The sequence below is a fragment of the Anguilla rostrata genome, chromosome 19 (assembly GCF_018555375.3).
Source record: "Anguilla rostrata isolate EN2019 chromosome 19, ASM1855537v3, whole genome shotgun sequence".
Taxonomy (NCBI): domain Eukaryota; kingdom Metazoa; phylum Chordata; class Actinopteri; order Anguilliformes; family Anguillidae; genus Anguilla; species Anguilla rostrata.
The window spans coordinates 15,475,485-15,492,328 of NC_057951.1; the positions used below are offsets into that span (position 1 = coordinate 15,475,485).

At 46.6% G+C, this 16,844-nt stretch overlaps 2 protein-coding genes across 4 annotated transcripts in view; one reads left to right on the plus strand and one right to left on the minus strand.

Annotated features, from left to right (window-relative positions):
- Positions 1-517: 517 nt before the first annotated feature.
- Positions 518-12,802, minus strand: lemd3 (LEM domain containing 3). Of its 2 annotated transcripts, XR_010327468.1 has the most exons (14): positions 11,317-12,802; positions 8,305-8,345; positions 8,074-8,143; positions 7,580-7,656; positions 6,516-6,595; positions 6,254-6,399; positions 5,969-6,070; positions 5,699-5,801; positions 5,362-5,540; positions 4,689-4,770; positions 4,379-4,484; positions 3,966-4,044; positions 2,298-3,825; positions 518-2,079 (listed from the first exon to the last, which is right to left on the minus strand). XR_010327468.1 is itself a non-coding variant. In XM_064319342.1 (13 exons), the coding sequence occupies exons 1-13, from the start codon at positions 12,752-12,754 to the stop codon at positions 3,662-3,664; spliced, it is 2,667 nt and encodes an 888-aa protein (XP_064175412.1). In that variant the 5' UTR covers positions 12,755-12,802; the 3' UTR covers positions 518-3,661. The 2 variants fall into 2 exon arrangements, 1 of the variants encoding a protein (XP_064175412.1); XM_064319342.1 differs by having other exon boundaries at positions 518-3,825.
- A 2,004-nt stretch (positions 12,803-14,806) lies between these two features.
- The window catches only part of wif1 (wnt inhibitory factor 1), a 13,367-nt gene continuing 11,329 nt past the window's right edge, over positions 14,807-16,844 (plus strand). For both annotated transcript variants that reach the window (XR_010327471.1, XM_064319354.1), the window contains exons 1-2: positions 14,807-15,412; positions 15,645-15,784. Coding sequence is in view for 1 of the 2 variants with exons in the window: in XM_064319354.1 (XP_064175424.1) it covers positions 15,274-15,412; positions 15,645-15,784 (279 nt within the window). In the remaining variant the exon portion in view is untranslated. The remainder of the gene's footprint in view (positions 15,413-15,644; positions 15,785-16,844) is intronic.

Consider the following 16,844-nt stretch of genomic DNA (forward strand, 5'->3'; position numbering starts at 1 on the left):
AAAACAAAGTAGGATACATACCTCTCACGCACCATATTAGAGATTACTGACATTAGCATGTATGGATGCCTGTGTAATGCTGAATAAGGACCTAAATCGCGCTTATGATAGAAAGGTTTATATCAGTGGTCTCCAACCCCGGTCCTGGAGAGCTACAGGGTCTGCTGGTTTTTGTTTTCACCTTAAAATCAGCACCCAATTGAGACCCAAGACACCAGGTGAGTTGAGTCAACTGTGTAATCAACTGCTCTAATTGATTCATGAAATGCAGAATCACTATGAAAACCAGCAGACCCTATAGCCCTCCAGGATCAGGGTTGGAGACCACTGGTTTATATGCTCTTTCCATGGCCATACATTAGTACATTAGTGTTTCTGGCATATTTTTTAAATTACAGTTAAAATTAATGTAGGTCTACTGCTCGAACTGTGTACAAGTTGAAATGGTCTATATTCCATTTTAGTACATAATTGTGTTGTTTGCGTTGGGGGGGGGGGGGCAAATGACGACTCAAAATTAAAAACCCCTAATAAACCTTTTAATTAGAGCCGTTTTAACAAGACAAGTGACAAATTACATTAAAACATCTGAATTTTTCTTTAAATGTCTGGATATTTGTACACCTTCCCCTCTGTCTTGCAGGGAGGGATGAATATTGGTCAACTTAAGATGTTTCTTTATAATGAAAAACAGGCTGCATAATAGGACGTATTACAATTATATAAATGTACAGCGTTTACAGAAAATACACCAGAAGGGGAGAAGAGTGCAGCCAGACTCCAGCGCCACCTTTGAGAAGTGCCACACTGACTAATGATACATTCACTCCTGCAAAAAGGGCTTTAAAAAATCCAGGTGCTTCGAGCCGGGCCGAAACGTATACAAAAATATAAACATTACCGCGATGCACACAACATACCGCAAAGATCTCCGGCTGTGATGCTTCTGTCACTTTTTTATCATTACATCAGCTGTGCAATTTAATACAACGGATTCAAAGTTTAAACCTTTCGGACACGTTATAAACCCAAATTACATTCTCAAGAAATGTGGTGCTATCAATTAAAAACAAAAATAAACAAAAAATGCACAAACTTAAGGCACGATCAGGTTATATTCTGCAGGAAGTGTGCGCATCAGTTTTGTAATGATTTAATATGTGCACAGTTAGCACAATGCTATGCTGGAAATACTCTGCATTTTCAAAAAAGGAAAAGAAGGTATTTGATGGTCCTGTGACTTTAAGCTTATTTGATAAATATATATGGTCTATGTCAAATATCTCAAACACACTCAAACATCTGTTACTCATATAGGACAGGACCTCCATGAGGGTAAAGTAGGACACATTTCACTTATGAAACACAAACGTCAGCTTATTCGTCAGAGTACGACCCCTGTTCCCTCAAATCATCTCACTTATGATCATCAATTTACAAATGCAAAAAAAACAACCCAAAAAAGTGATGATGTATGTTTGTGGATCAGACCAGACAAACACCGAGCACCATAATGAGATAAACTGTCAGAATGTGAGCGTCAGCTTCGGCATAGCGTTGCCGTGGGGATCTGAGCTTCGGCACTGCGTTGCCATGGGGATCTGAGCTTCAGCATTGTGCTGCCATGGGGATCTGCTCTTCAGCATTGTGTTGCCATGGGGATCTGAGCTTCAGCATTGTGTTGCCGTGGGGATCGGAGCTTCAGCACTGCGTTGCCGTGGGGATCTGAGCTTCAGCATTGTGTTGCCGTGGGGATGTGAGCTTCAGCACTGCGTTGCCATGGGGATCTGAGCTTCAGCATAGCGTTGCCGTGGGGATGTGAGCTTCAGCATTGTGTTGCCATGGGGATCTGAGCTTCAGCACTGCGTTTCCGTGGGGATCTGAGCTTCAGCATAGCGTTGCCGTGGGGATGTGAGCTTCAGCATAGCGTTGCCGTGGGGATGTGAGCTTCAGCATAGCGTTGCCGTGGGGATGTGAGCTTCAGCACTGCGTTGCCATGGGGATCTGAGCTTCAGCATAGCTTTGCCGTGGGGATGTGAGCTTCAGCATTGTGTTGCCATGGGGATCTGAGCTTCAGCACTGCGTTTCCGTGGGGATCTGAGCTTCAGCATAGCGTTGCCGTGGGGATGTGAGCTTCAGCATAGCGTTGCCGTGGGGATGTGAGCTTCAGCATAGCGTTGCCGTGGGGATCTGAGCTTCAGCACTGCGTTTACGTGGGGATCTGAGCTTCAGCATTGTGTTGCCATGGGGATCTGAGCTTCAAGCATTGTGTTGCCGTGGGGATCTGAGCTGAGCACACAGCCGCTGGCATAACCTTGAGACACTGGCTGCTGTAGTGGAAGAACTAACAAAAAATACATCCTGGACACACACAGAGTGATCATGTGACTGAGAGGTCCATTTAGAAATAAAAAAGACAGAGACTGTGCCCAGAAACCACAGAACCTAACATTCACACACGTTCATTACCTTCTCTTCTTTCTTTCTTTTTTTTTTTTTTTAAAGAAGTCCCATATCCTGCAAAGATACAAATGCTGAAATGTACCAGCAGATGTTCCAGGAGGCAGGGGGTGGGGGGTTCACTGATCATTTTCCTTTTTGAACAAAACAGGTTTAATGGTTTAAAATCGAGAGGTGACCCGGTAGTCTGTCGTATACACCGAGCTCAAACCAGGAGGCGTTTTTCAGGTGACTGACAGTCCACAGAACGTATCGGAGTGCAGGTCTGAACGGAACAGCAGCCGATTGGCCGTCCATGTCACTGTCATCGACTGCATCACACACCAGCACCCACCCCCCCAACGCTAAACGCAACCAAAATCACCCGCAGTCTCCCACTTCCTTCCACGGTAGAGCCTTTACCCTCTCAGTACAGATGCAGTGGAGTGTGATTATTTGCGCACGGGTAAGAATGGAGAGCTCGATTACACAGACATTTCCAAACAGAGAAACTGCCATCAATACTATCACCCCCCCCCCCGCAAATATTATATTTACAGCACACCAGGCCATCTCGTTTCCGTGCACCACATCTTTGTTTAAACCAAAGCTAAAAATAAGAGGGATTACATCACCACAAACATGTGCAGAAAATAAATATCCACATCATATGTTACAATTCAAAGTTTAAATAGGCCAATGCTTCAACCAGCACATGCAGCAACTCAATGTACAGGCCCACTGAACTCTTTTAAATTTCCATAAGGGCCACATTAAACAAAAAAACAAAACCCAAAAGAATAACTGAAAAGAAGCAGGGTATTATTTCATGTACATCTTTAAAAATATGATATTGGGACTGGCTGTCTTTTGTCTCCTTGCTGATCCATATAGAAAAGGTTTTAACTTTAAAAAAGCAGAGTCCCACTGCTCCAGCAAAGAAACAAGACGTCAGAGCTCCCTCAAAAAAAGCTGCAGTCCCCCCACCCCTCCATTATCCCCCCAACACCGCACCCCACCCCCACCCCAACCATAACCCCTCCCAAGGTGGGCAAGTGGTCTGAAAATTCACCTTTTAATTCTGCGTTTATAAAAAAATATCAAGGGAAATGTGTCCCAAGTCGCCACCCTTACATCTGTAATTGAGCAGCCCCAGGAAGAGCAGTTTGTCGGGGGGCGAGGGTAGAGGGCGATGCGCTCACCAGCCCTGCAGGGGGCGCTCTCAGGAGGGGCCCAGCTTGCTGGCTGGGCTGGAGCGATGGCGGAGGTGGGCCATGGTGTTCATGAGTTTGCTGGACGGCTTCAGGGGTGTAATGCAGCCATCAGCCTGCGGGAAGCGCTGGTGGTACCGGTCCAAGCGCAGGTACTTCACCGTCACCAGCTTGCCTGGGGACACCCGGGGAAAAGGAGTGGTGTTATGACGCTAGGACAGATCTGCACTCATCTTTCCCCCCTTTCTTAATGTCTTAGAGAATGAGAAACTGAGGAAATTGGCTTTAAAAACAGGAAAGCGGCAGTAATTTTACCATCAAACCAGGAGCCGTGGAGCGCTTTGAAAGCCTTCCCAGAGTGCTCTGCAGACAGACACTTGACGTACACACAGCCCTGTGGGGGGAGGGGTTACATCCTGTCAATCACCAGTCCATTAAGCACTCAGACTGCACTCCACACAGTGAAAACTCTTTTTGTTGGAATCAATGCATTTTTCATAACTTGAGTATATTGTTTCATAATGACAGTATACACAGAATTTCAAGATTAAACTCCAATGCTACATGGACATTTAAAATTAAGAGCAGTGCACTCAAACAACGTTACAAGGGAGAAGGGAATCGAGTGGACTCTGGGCCTGTTGTTGTAAACACTGCCATCTCTGCTTAAAGCCCTTCGGTCATGTGAAAAACCCGGCAAAGCACAAAAATATGATCTCCTGTCCCACCTCGCGAGAATTCTTGTCGACGGCGATATGGACGATGCCGTCGTTGTCGCTGCACTTCTCCAGAATGGCCTCGTGGATGGCCAGGTGCCAGTTCTCCCCCACCTCCCTGTGGAGCAGAGTCCCCATGCAGGGTATGACACCCGATCTGCAAACTCAGAAAGGACTTTATCTTTGTACAATGCTTCAGCAACAGATTTATAACGGCCTCTTAATCTCTTAATGTAATTGTAAGATTTCATTTAAATTTCCAAAGTAATATTCATTTTTAATATATACTTTCAACGTGTTGTGGCTGCAGGAAGACACTCACATTATGGGGTCGAACATGTTCCGGATCTTCAGACAGGGGGTCAGGCTGTTGGGTGGAGAGTTCCTCCTGTCCAGCGGGAAAGCTGACAAAAGGAAACAGCGATCGTCCGCCTGGCCTTCCACATTACACGAGTGCGACACAAGCCTGTCCTGAGCACACCTGTACTGAGCACACCTGCCCTGAGCACACCTGTGCTGAGCACACCTGCCCTGAGCACACCTGTACTGAGCACACCTATCCTGAGCACACCTATCCTGAGCACACCTATCCTGAGCACACCTGCCCTGAGCACACCTGTACTGAGCACACCTATCCTGAGCACACCTGTCCTGAGCACACCTGTCCTGAGCACACCTATCCTGAGCACACCTGCCCTGAGCACGCCTGTCCTGAGCACGCCTGTCCTGAGCACGCCTGCCCTGAGCACACCTGCACTGAGCACACCTGCACTGAGCACACCTGCACTGAGCACACCTGTCCTGAGCACACCTATGCTGAGCACACCTGCCCTGAGCACACCTGTACTGAGCACACCTGCCCTGAGCACACCTGCCCTGAGCACGCCTGTCCTGAGCACACCTGTCCTGAGCACACCTGTCCTAAGCACACCTGTCCTGAGCACACCTGTCCTGAGCACACCTGTGCTGCACAGGCCGGTTACGGTGGGGCTCACCTTTGCCCTGCCAGACCTTGGAAGGGATGGCCGACATCTTGTCGCCGGGCAACGAGGGCTGAATCCACCTCCAGACCAGGAAGTCGGCCCCACCCACCCTCTGGGTTTCGGTGCGGATCCGCGATTCGTTGGCAGAGAGGAAAGCCACCGCCCTCTCCCACACCTTCTTCATCTTCTTCCTGCGGAGGAATGAGGAAGAGCACGGCGTGTTTCACCATAGCTCCCGAATTTCGGTTCGGATCATTAAAGATCCCAGGGCACTCATCGCGGGAGTAAGAGCCCCCCCCAGCACACTGACAGGCTCGTTACCGCCCCCCAGGGGGCAGGCTGGACGCACCTTTCCTGGGGATGCACCAGGGAGTCGCGCACGTGGGGGATGGGCAGGTAGGGCTGCAGATCTCTGTTCTCCTGAGACGCCTCACTGTGGCTCCTCAGCACGTCTACAAGGGAAAGACAGCACAGCTGCTCACCCCCCCACACAGCCCATAAACCCCCCCCCACACAGACCATAAACCCCCCCATACAGACCCCCCCACACGCCTCCAAACCCCACACAGACTAGGACAGGACTACAGGCCCACCCCCCACACCGACGGGACTGCAGTACCGATGATCCTCTCCACCATGTCGTACATCTGTCTGGTCTCCTCCTCCGCCTTCCTCCAGCGGTACTTCATGAAGTAGGCCAGGCCCAGCACTGCTGCCACGCCTGCAGAGACCCGGCTCACAGTTTAACACCGGGACAGTAACACAGCAGCGGTGCACTACAGCTGTACAGCTATTCTCATCACACTCAGTAAGCTGGCCAATCCACACACTGCACAGCCATGTGTCACACGCCAGTCAGCTCTGTGGAGTGGCGCGGCGTTTCCACGGCGATCCCGCCACTCACCCGCCATGCCGAGCAGGATTCTGTGGATGACCGTGAGGAAGGCCCGGCGGAAGCGGCAGATGAAGGACATTTTGGGGTGAGTGGACTCCAGGAGCGAGACGTCCGAGAAGTCCATCACCAGCTCCTCCGGGTCTCTGCCAATCAACCTGAAACCGGCCAATAGAGAGCGTCACTGCAGCACTGCCTCCTCCCACCACCCCAGAGACCAATCAGGAGCCACGCAGACACATATACACGCAGGACTGGCTAGGATCCGCTTTACCTGATGCCAACGTCCTCTCCGGATTTGATGACCCACTCCAGAGACGTGGCAAAGAAGTCCTCGTATTCTGGGCCATGGAGCTGAAACAGGGAACACACACGCTTTCAGCTGAAACAGGAAACACACACGCTTTCAGCTGAAACAGGAAACACACGCTTTCAGCTGAAACAGGAAACACACACACTTTCAGCTGAAACAGGAAACACACACTTTCAGCTGAAACAGGAAACACATACACTTTCAGCTGAAACAGGAAACACACACTTTCAGCTGAAACAGGGAACACACACACTTTCAGCTGAAACAGGAAACACACACACTTTCAGCTGAAACAGGGAACACACACACTTTCAGCTGAAACAGGAAACACACACACTTTCAGCTGAAACAGGAAACACACACTTTCAGCTGAAACAGGAAACACACACACTTTCAGCTGAAACAGGAAACACACACACTTTCAGCTGAAACAGGAAACACACACACTTTCAGCTGAAACAGGAAACACACACACTTTCAGCTGAAACAGGAAACACACACACTTTCAGCTGAAACAGGAAACACACACTTTCAGCTGAAACAGGAAACACACACACTTTCAGCTGAAACAGGAAACACACACTTTCAGCTGAAACAGGAAACACACACGCTTTCAGCTGAAACAGGAAACACACGCTTTCAGCTGAAACAGGAAACACACACGCTTTCAGCTGAAACAGGAATCACACGCTTTCAGCTGAAACAGGAAACACACACACTTTCAGCTGAAACAGGAAACACACACTTTCAGCTGAAACAGGAAACACACACTTTCAGCTGAAACAGGAAACACACACTTTCAGCTGAAACAGGAAACTATTAGCTCACACTCGTCCCTTGCGCATAAGCAGTGTACAAACCCCATATCTACAGTCTCCAGTCCAGAATGTGAAAATGTCATTAATAAACAAAAAATTAGCAAACTTGACCCGTCTAAATGTCGTATCACCATTTCAGGAAAACAAAAAACAGTCCGTCAGTCTTTCTGTAAGACGTCAAAATAAGAGTCATAAAGATAAACATACCATTAAGTACTCGGATGCCTCACTGACCAGAAGACTTCTGTTGGGGTAGCGGCTGTGGTCCCCGCAGTCATGTTCGCCTGTAAAACGACAGTAAAACAAATCACACACTGCAAACCCCCCAACTGCCAACAAACCTCCCAACTGCCAACAAACCCCCCAACTGTCAACAAACCCTCCAACTGCCAACAAACCCTCCAACTGCCAACAAACCCCCCAACTGCCAACAAACCCCCCAACTGCCAACAAACCCTCCAACTGCCAACAAAACCCCCAACTGCCAACAAAACCCTCCAACTGAATCACTGCAGGAACCAATACACACCGGCCAACTATTATTATACAAGACACGTAAAGATTATCTTCATATTCAAGGGATAAAGGGCAAATCTGAATTAAATCAATTCTTACAATAGAACATATACATGTATAAAATATATAAGAGAAGAATTTACCTTTTTTTTAAAAAACCTTTAATTAACATAAATCATAATTACCAGCAATTACAGCCAGATGGTCGTGCAGGTGCAGCAGGACCTTGAGAATCATGTCTTTTTCTTTGCTTTCCTGTAATAAAATCAGAGGTCATATTACACAAAATGTGTTCAGAACATGTAGAGAAATGCAGTCATTTAAGTAGTGAAATGACACACCACCATTTGTTTAACACTTTGTGAGTAAAATGAGGAACAGCCTTCACTTGATAAGTGATTGAGAAGCATACTCACATAAGCTCTGTCAAAGTCGGGGCCAAAGGGATGCTGCTTGACTGGAAGAGAGAAGACATTAGAGAATGAACAGAAACGCTGCCTCTGTCTCTGGAGAGAACAGCAGCACTGAAATCAAGACCTTTCACTGAGGGCTACTGTGAAGGAAACACAGAGCATGCAGACATTGTCCTCACACTGGAGTCAGAGTCTCCTACACACTCACACACCTGTGCATGCACACACATGCATACACGCACACACACAGACACACACACACACACTTCTGGACCCTGCCCAAAACTAACTGATGTGCAAAGTGTACTCCACTGATAGATGCAATACCGACAGGACGTGGAGTGTGTGATTGCGAGATAACATTCATCCCAGGAATTTGTTATGCCGCAGAGTCTCCGTGACATATCAGTCGTTTTAGCTGCCTTATCCCGTTCATTCATATGGGTGATACTTCACTCTGTATTTAACATCATTATTACCACCACCATTCTGATTATTACTTTTACTCATTTGCTGTGCGAACCTGAAATTGACCCAAGCAAGCATCACCATTAGAACAAGCCAATCAAAGATAAGAGTGTTCAACTGTAAGCAATACAGGACAAAGTGCTCTGCAGGTATACTGCTCTGCCTCTACTGTCATTGTCCAATCAAATTAGTTCTTTGACAAGAAGTCACCAATGAGTGCTACTGGAAGGTCTGTATGTGGCCTGCGGTTTGCGGGGGGGGGGGGTCCCTTCCTCCCACACTAGCCTGTACAGACCCCAGCTTCCTCCCAGGTACTAAACTTCAGTTCTGTTCAGTCAAAGCTGCTCTGGAAACCTCTTCCACAGTTTTGAGGAGACAGATTTAATTGTTCATCTCCATGTCTGTTAGAACTTAGTGAGCACCCTGACGTGTGCACGAGAACTGCAGTCATGTGACCTGATCCTGCCAGCACCAGCGTTTTAACACAGAGGCAGTCCGGAACTCCATCCTTCACCCTGACATGTTTTACTGTGTGCAGCAGTCACACTGGCTGAGTATACGCTCTTAAACTGCAGAAGAACCAGTAAGCAAGGTCTTTAACCCGCGGACTGCTCCGGGTTCCAGGGGCTGGTTTAATTCACTGGGTGCATTCAGTGTGCAGCAGACTCCGCTGAACTTTACAGGGTTTTTCCACCAGTCCGTCTCTCAGCCTCACGTCCTGCAGACAGCCACTCCAGAACATTTCCACACACGTGCGGTCACGCCGAGGGACAGGCAGAACCGTTTCCAGCCCTTCTGTCCCCCCGTCTGATCGATCGCTGAGACGCAAGCGGGACTGCTGTCACTGCTAAGGCAGGTCCTGGCCACTGGTTAACTGACTGGCGGGGATTTATTAATAAGAGGAGAAGCCCCGCCCAGACCACATCAGCGTTCTGAACTTTAATTATAAACAAGACTGAGCCTCTCCGCCCCAGTACCATCTCTCTACAGACCCATGCAGACACACAAACATACACCCCCTGGGCCCTGTTTCACAAAGCAGGATTACTGAGTTAGCCAGATTACTGAGTTAGCCGGATAACTGAGTTAGCCAGATTACTGAGTTAGCCAGATTACTGAGTTAGCCAGATTACTGAGTTAGCTGGATAACTGAGTTAGTTGGATTACTGAGTTAGCTGGATTACTGAGCTAGCTGGATTACTGAGTTAGCTGGATAACTGCACTGAGTAAAACCCGGAACCCTCACAGATCTGAAGCATGGACTGGAGTAAAAAGAGCTGTTGTGGGTTTTACGCAGCACAGTGAGCCTCAGTAACCCAGCCTTGTGAAACACCCCCCCAGTCTCACAGCTGCTAGCGCGAACACCATGGACTCTCCTGCCGTTCGTGAGCTCCAATCATCTGGCCCGATGCCAGGCCACTTCCAGCGTTGGCCTATCGCAGAGCGATTTGGCTTCCTCTGCTGCATTGTGGGTATTACGTCAAGCACTATTCAGACATACCAGCTCCACCCTGGTTGTGTTCCTGTGAACCTTTCGCTTGGTGGAGGTGGAACTACAGACACCCCACCCCCCCCAACACAGGGGATAAACTCCTACTCAAGAGGCAGCTACATGCATTTATATCAACAAGTAAATTCACTCAGAGCAGATGTCACTGTACTTACATTTGGGTATAGGGACGCAGATAAAACAGGGACGAACGTTAAATAACATTTTAAACATTAGCCTGTACTCGATTTACAATGCGTAGATAAATATAAAATTTTACATTTTAATGTGGCTCTTTTCTCCCCCTTTCAAGGCGAGAATGGTTTGGGCTGCTGCTGATTTGGGGCGGTTGATATGAGACTGAATAACCACAACCTCACGATAATATCAGCCTCTGTCTCGCAAACTGCTGCCAACAGGACTTTCAGATTACATTACATTATCTGCTTCCCCCCAAATCAAGAGTTTCAAAAGAGAACGTGGAAGGAGAGCTTTAAACGGTCAGCACAGCTCTAAAGACCAAACGAGGTCCTTTCATCACGGCAAGGGAACACTGAACAGCCGCCCTGCGCAGGAGCAAAACGCAGGACAGGAACCCGCTCACCGCGTCTCCTCACGTCTGCAGACACAACTTCCCGTCTGCAAACGCGTGAACTGACTTTACACTCAGGCCAGGTGAGAACACCACACCAACCCTAACCCCCCCCAGGCAAGCAGATTTAGAAACACATTTTCTGTGTTAAACTCCTCACATTTCATTGCCCCCCCCCCTTCTTCTTCCATTCCCACAGAACTGGAACAGACCACTCAACTACAACATATTAAAGGACGACAGGAATCACATGAGGCTCCAAGTCTGTGATCAAGTGCAACTAGCATGACATCATAGAGCCACATCGAGCCAAATCATATTACATGTTAAAAATCAGATTTGGGTTCATTTTAACAGTAATGTTTCAGAACACAAGAACCATGCTGTATTGTTTTCGTGCGCTGGGCTCCATCATACAGTAAACATTTAATAAACTGTACAGTTACTTCGGGGATCTGGTACTTACTTACGACATCCTCATCCGATCCGCCGGATCCGCGCATTCGCAGGTACATGAGCCCGAGCAGCAGGAAGAAGAGGCACGCTGCCGTGAGCAGAAACATGGACAGATAGTGCGCGCTAAAGCCGCCCGTGGCCGACACCTCCTCTCTCTTAAACTGCTGGAGCAGCTCCTCTTCTGGGACCGCGACGGTCTGCTTCGGCCTGGCCTGGCCGTACGCATTGTTCGGGCCCGCGTGGTTGGAGTGATTGGACGGGTAAGCCGCCAGGAGGCTGTTGTATGTAGAGAACCGTGGTTTTAAGCCGATACTGAACCGGCCGCTGGTGCCGCCGCCTCCGTTCCCACTGTCGACGTGGTTATTGTTGTACGCAGGGGGGGCGCTGGTACCGCCATCCGCGACGCTCTCGCGCATAATCGCCGACCTCCACGGGTATCCGCGGCTCCGCAAGCCGCCGCTCAGTACCGACTCGCCCGTGCTCGCGTTTCTGTCGTCCTCTTCCTCCTCCGGAAAGTCTCCCGCCGGCTGGTCATTTGCTCCAAACGCACCTCCTCGCCGCTCCTCTCCCTCCTGGGCCCCCCGGGCACCGCTGAGGAAGGATGGTAGCGCTTTCGACTGGCTTCGTCTGGAAGGTAGTCGCCGATCGAGCTTTCCCTTTCCGATTACCTTCGGCGACGCGTCCTCTTCCTCCTCCTCCGAGTCGGAATAATCGTCCGCGAGTTTGCTGCGGTTCAGCGGGTAGGAAGCTCCACTGCCGTTCAGAGCCCGAGTCTCCCTTTCCGCTTCTTCCTCGTCATAATCATCTTCCTCTGTTTCCTCGCAACCGCCTCCCACTTCCTCGTTACGTTGGGACCCCCCACTGCTCGGTTTCTCCCGATCAGCCCACCAAGGAGACACCAAGGCGCCTCTCCTCGCCTCCGACAGACCGAGGGAGGGACTAGTGCGGCTGCTGCTACTCACACCGCCTCCCAGGCTCCTGCGAGCGGCTGTGGGTGTTGCTATAGGCCTTAGTGGCGGCTGCTGATGTCCGGATCCGTGGTCCCTCCTGCTGCTGGGCTGCGGGCCTCCTTTCTTCTGGTTGCTTTCAACATCCGATTCGTCAGAACTGAAGCCCAAAACAAACTTGCTCACTCCGACGGAGCGCTTTTCGTTCAGAGCCGGACGGCCGCCCGGGCTCCTGCTGGGTCCCAGATACGTGCCGTCATTACTGACTGGCCTAGCCACCAGCACTGCAGCTCCCGCCGCTCTGTTGCCACCGCCGCTGTTGATGCTGCTGCTGTTGCGAGTTTTTACGGACCTGGATCCCCGCCGCTGCTGATCCTCGCGTAGCTTCTTGAGCTTTTTCAGATAAACGGGCCGTGTGTTCTCGGATACCGGACCGGGAGTGAACCCGAGGCGCTTTAACTCTGAGAAAAGCTCTTCATCAGTTAACTGTGCGGCCGCCATCTTTTCCCGATGAAAAAAAATCACGCACAGAGCTGGGGCGGAAATGACGCATCAGAGCCAGACAGTGATATTAAGAAATTAGTTCGCTCAAGTCACGCAGGCGAGACTGTCTGTTGAGGGAGGTTCAGTGCGCAAGCTGCATTACCCCCTCGGCCAAACACGTTCCCGAGAAAATCAGCATCACAGTATTCCGAATTAATATTTTAGAAAAATAATACATATTACACACGTTGAACAATAAGCCAGGCTGCTATCCTGTTAAATATATTATTCTGCGTGAGGCCTCTCCATGGTTTACTTTAGTATTTGCGTGTGGTTAAATATTGGCTCATAAATAAATGCTATTATGAATAATAATAATAATAACAATAATAATAAAAATAAATTTATTTTATATAGCGCTTTTCATGGTCTCAAAGACGCTTTACAATTTGTATTTGTTTTGTTTGCGGTTTGTTTTTTTTTTTTGTTTTTTTTTTCTAGAACAGAAACTGTTCTATTTATGTTGTTTTCCTCTCGTATCTAAACAGGATGGTTTGAATGAATAGGCCTATTAGATTTATCTGAGAGAAACTACAAAACCGTAATACGGAATGGATCTGGCAGGTCAAAGAAGCATGCAGATGAAGGTTTATCCCGGGCTGGGGTGAATGGTCTGAAAATAGTCTCACGCAGTGAATTTAATTAAATTACACGCTTCTTAGCCTGGAAAACTACTGTAATTCAAGAAAAATCGCAACATAAAAAATCTGTCAACAGAATTATGACATACAAATTATAAAATTCAAATGCTTTTCCGTCTCCTAATCTGTCATTTTTCTTGCATGAGGGCGATGTAATGTGAAAAATCTGCATGCATTTTATCAGATCACTATTAAGCTATTGGAGACATGAATGTGATTCAGTGTGTAAGTACTATTCTTACTCGGTCCTTCGGGACCCTCTGTGTATGTTTGTTTTCGTTTCGTTCCAACCACAATTGCAATCCTACAATTTTAACAAATTGTTAATTTTTGGTTCTTTTGATATTTATAGCGATTATTCACTCTCTTAAGCCACATGAAGTCAGAAATAGGTATGCATGCCATGGAAAATAAAACTCCCATATTCATATTGTGGTTATTATGCTACGCTCTTAGAAAAAAAAGGGTCCCTTAAAGGTTCTATATAAAACCAATTATTTTAAGAGTGTATATAAAACAGTTATATAAAAACTTCAAAAGGACCGAATAAATAAATAAATAAATTGGACTGTTTAACCAGCATACATAGAAGGTCCCCGGGACCGAGTTTGTCTAAAAGCTTATGTGTGGTGTCAAGTCGTAATAGCTGCAGAAACTGCTCTCGTCACAAGGGGGCGTATAGTTCAGTTCCAAGACAATTCAGAAGAGTTCGGTGCGTGCAGGGATTTTTGATCACTAATCCAAGCAAAAATTGGTCCCCTCTAAAACAGTGTTCTAATCATATAGCCGACATTAGTCCTTCACTGCCAATGACACTACCCATTCAGTGTTGGTTGGCACAATGCGATGTGATTTAAATTTTAGCTTCAAATTGTTTCGTTGAAATGTGTGTATATTAGCATACCAGAAATCTCGTGCAATCAATGTAGTGCCGAAACCTTTGACTAGAGCGCGCTGTAGTTTTACTGGTACTAACTGCATGCTGTGTTTTTGAATCAAATACTTCAATACTAAAATTCATCATTTATAATTAATTAAAAGAGAAACGTTTTATCAGTGCCGTGCATTGTTATGTCAAAAGTGTACAAAACAGCAAATTGCACATATACTTTTTGTACATAGCGGTACTTCAGCTGAGGACAACGGGCACCGTTTCCTTCGTCAATGTGTTTGAAACACCAAGACCTAAAACCTGAACACATCTCAGAATAATCATAGCAGCTATTTTCACGATTTTCAGACTACTTGTCACTTCACCACTGTAAGTCAATAAAGGGTGCAATATTAAATATAAAATATTTGTATTATATATGGCAAATGTCCATCAAATGTTTTTATACACCATACTTGTTTTTTTTATTATTCCCACTTTCATAATACACTTTTAGGTCAACATAGGCATTTTGCAATATACTTCATTATAGATTAAATAAAAGATAACACATTTAATTGGACTCATTTACATGAAAACAAAGGAATACATTTTCCCCCTCCGTCAATACGTTTCTACAAAAGTGAATAGGCTATTATCAGAATTGAAATTTTCTACATAGAGAACATTTACCTTTAGGACGTTTAACGATTGCCATTACATACTATTAAGACCAGCATTGCTACAAGCAGTCTTATGTATGTGTAACCACTGAGTGCACGCATTTGTACGTTAGTTTCGCTGCGCCACCCTGTGGTCAGACGGCACTACAAAGCCCCGTACAAGTAGTGCGCTGCACGCGCAGGCATTTCATTCTTCCCACTCAACGGGACCCGTGGAGTACAGTGCTGAGAAAGGCGCCGCGACCTTTTCTGTTTTGCGCGACTCTCGACAGACTTGGTGAAATGGCTACCGAGACACCTGTTTTATCCCCGCTCAAAGCGTATTTTCTTTTGCTTTTGGGGGGTTTGATAACAGAAGCTGCACAGGAACAAGGCAGTTTGTACATGTGGATCGATGCCAACCAAGCCAGAGTTCTAATTGGTAAAAAGAGCCATTTCTGAACGCCATTAAATGTCGACTTTCAGAATGGCATTCCTTTTGCAAACGTGTGGAATTTAGGCTTATACAATTTTCAGTAGACGATTGTATGTGGAGTGTTTTCACGTGGCCATGGGTCAAGGCTCTTCCTTCTTGTTTGAACAGCCTAAAATGATTATTTTCGCGCTAGTGCTGATGTCGTGTGTAAAATCTATGGTGTTGTTTCATTCAACAGGTTTTGAGGAAGATATTTTGATAGTGTCGGAGGGCAAAATGGCCCCTTTCACCCACGACTTCAGAAAAGCCCAGCAAAGGATGCCCGCCATTCCTGTCAATATCCACCACGTGAACTTTACCTGGCAAGCCACGGAGCAGGTAGGGGTTTCATTTCTCTCTGCTGAGAGACATCTGGAGTCAAAATTACTGTCCTAAATATGATGAAGTTAGAGCCGTGGTTTCGTGCGTCCCCAGATGATTGAATAGCGCAAAACTGAACAGTAAGCTAGATTTAAACGACTACAAACTGCACTACAAGATTGTGTTTTATGTGAGGTTGTGCGGTAGTTAAGATGTTCTGTTAAATTGTATTTCGTTAAAATGTATTAGCCTTTTAAACATAATGTGAAACTTAATTTGCATCTTATGCGCACAGTCGATTAATTGGTCAAAAAGTAGATAGACTAGGTAGCGGATAAAAGATTATGGCACGTGCAGAGGTTGCGTTCTAAGGACATAATTAATCTAAATGTGCAAACACTGCTGTCGATTTACTTTTAATTAATTTTATGTTCAACGCTGATGCAAAAGCAGTTACTTGTTTGAGCCTACAACAAGATAACCTTCAATAGACAACCTTTAACATAGGCATTCCCATCTGTTTTCTTTTGAAATATACTTATATATTTAAAAAAAAAAATATATATATATATATGTATATATATATATATCTTAAATAAATAGGCTTATATATTTTAGCAGAATTTTAATGGTAGGTTCTGGCCATCTGCACCTTAAGTATGTGGGTACGAGCTCAAAGGGTGAAAGTGTAGAAGATGTGAACCTTTTATGTGGGTTTCTTTCCGTAAATAAGTTTTTCACGTGGATCTGAAATATCATTTATTACATTACATAACTAACAATATTTCAATTCCATATAAATTCTGCATAGCTAATAGTGCACCCCCGCATGTATCGCCAAAATGGAAGGTCTACGGAGAACAAGCGAAAGTCTGTGTAAAACGGAGTGCTCGGATTCTTTGAAGGCAGCTAAACTGAGCGCCCCTTCTTGTTTCTGCTTTAATATTCTGAATCCTTTCCCTTGCGGTATTTTACGTCTTGGTGTTGTAGACAAGCCGCCGAGGATCAAAGCACAACGCTGCAGAGATCGCGCTCCATTTAATGCGCGAGGCATGTGCCAGCCATCTGCTCCACATGC

What these genes read in the sequence shown, in the direction of transcription:
- lemd3 (XM_064319342.1), bottom strand. Translation starts at nt 12,754, where the DNA reads ATGGCGGCCGCACAGTTAACTGATGAAGAGCTTTTCTCAGAGTTAAAG. An exon ending in GGAGAGGACGTTGGCATCAG is followed by an intron (nt 6,400 to 6,515) that starts GTAAAGCGGATC and finishes GGCCGGTTTCAG; the next exon opens with GTTGATTGGCAGAGACCCGG. An exon ending in TCGACAAGAATTCTCGCGAG is followed by an intron (nt 4,045 to 4,378) that starts GTGGGACAGGAG and finishes CTCCCCCCACAG; the next exon opens with GGCTGTGTGTACGTCAAGTG.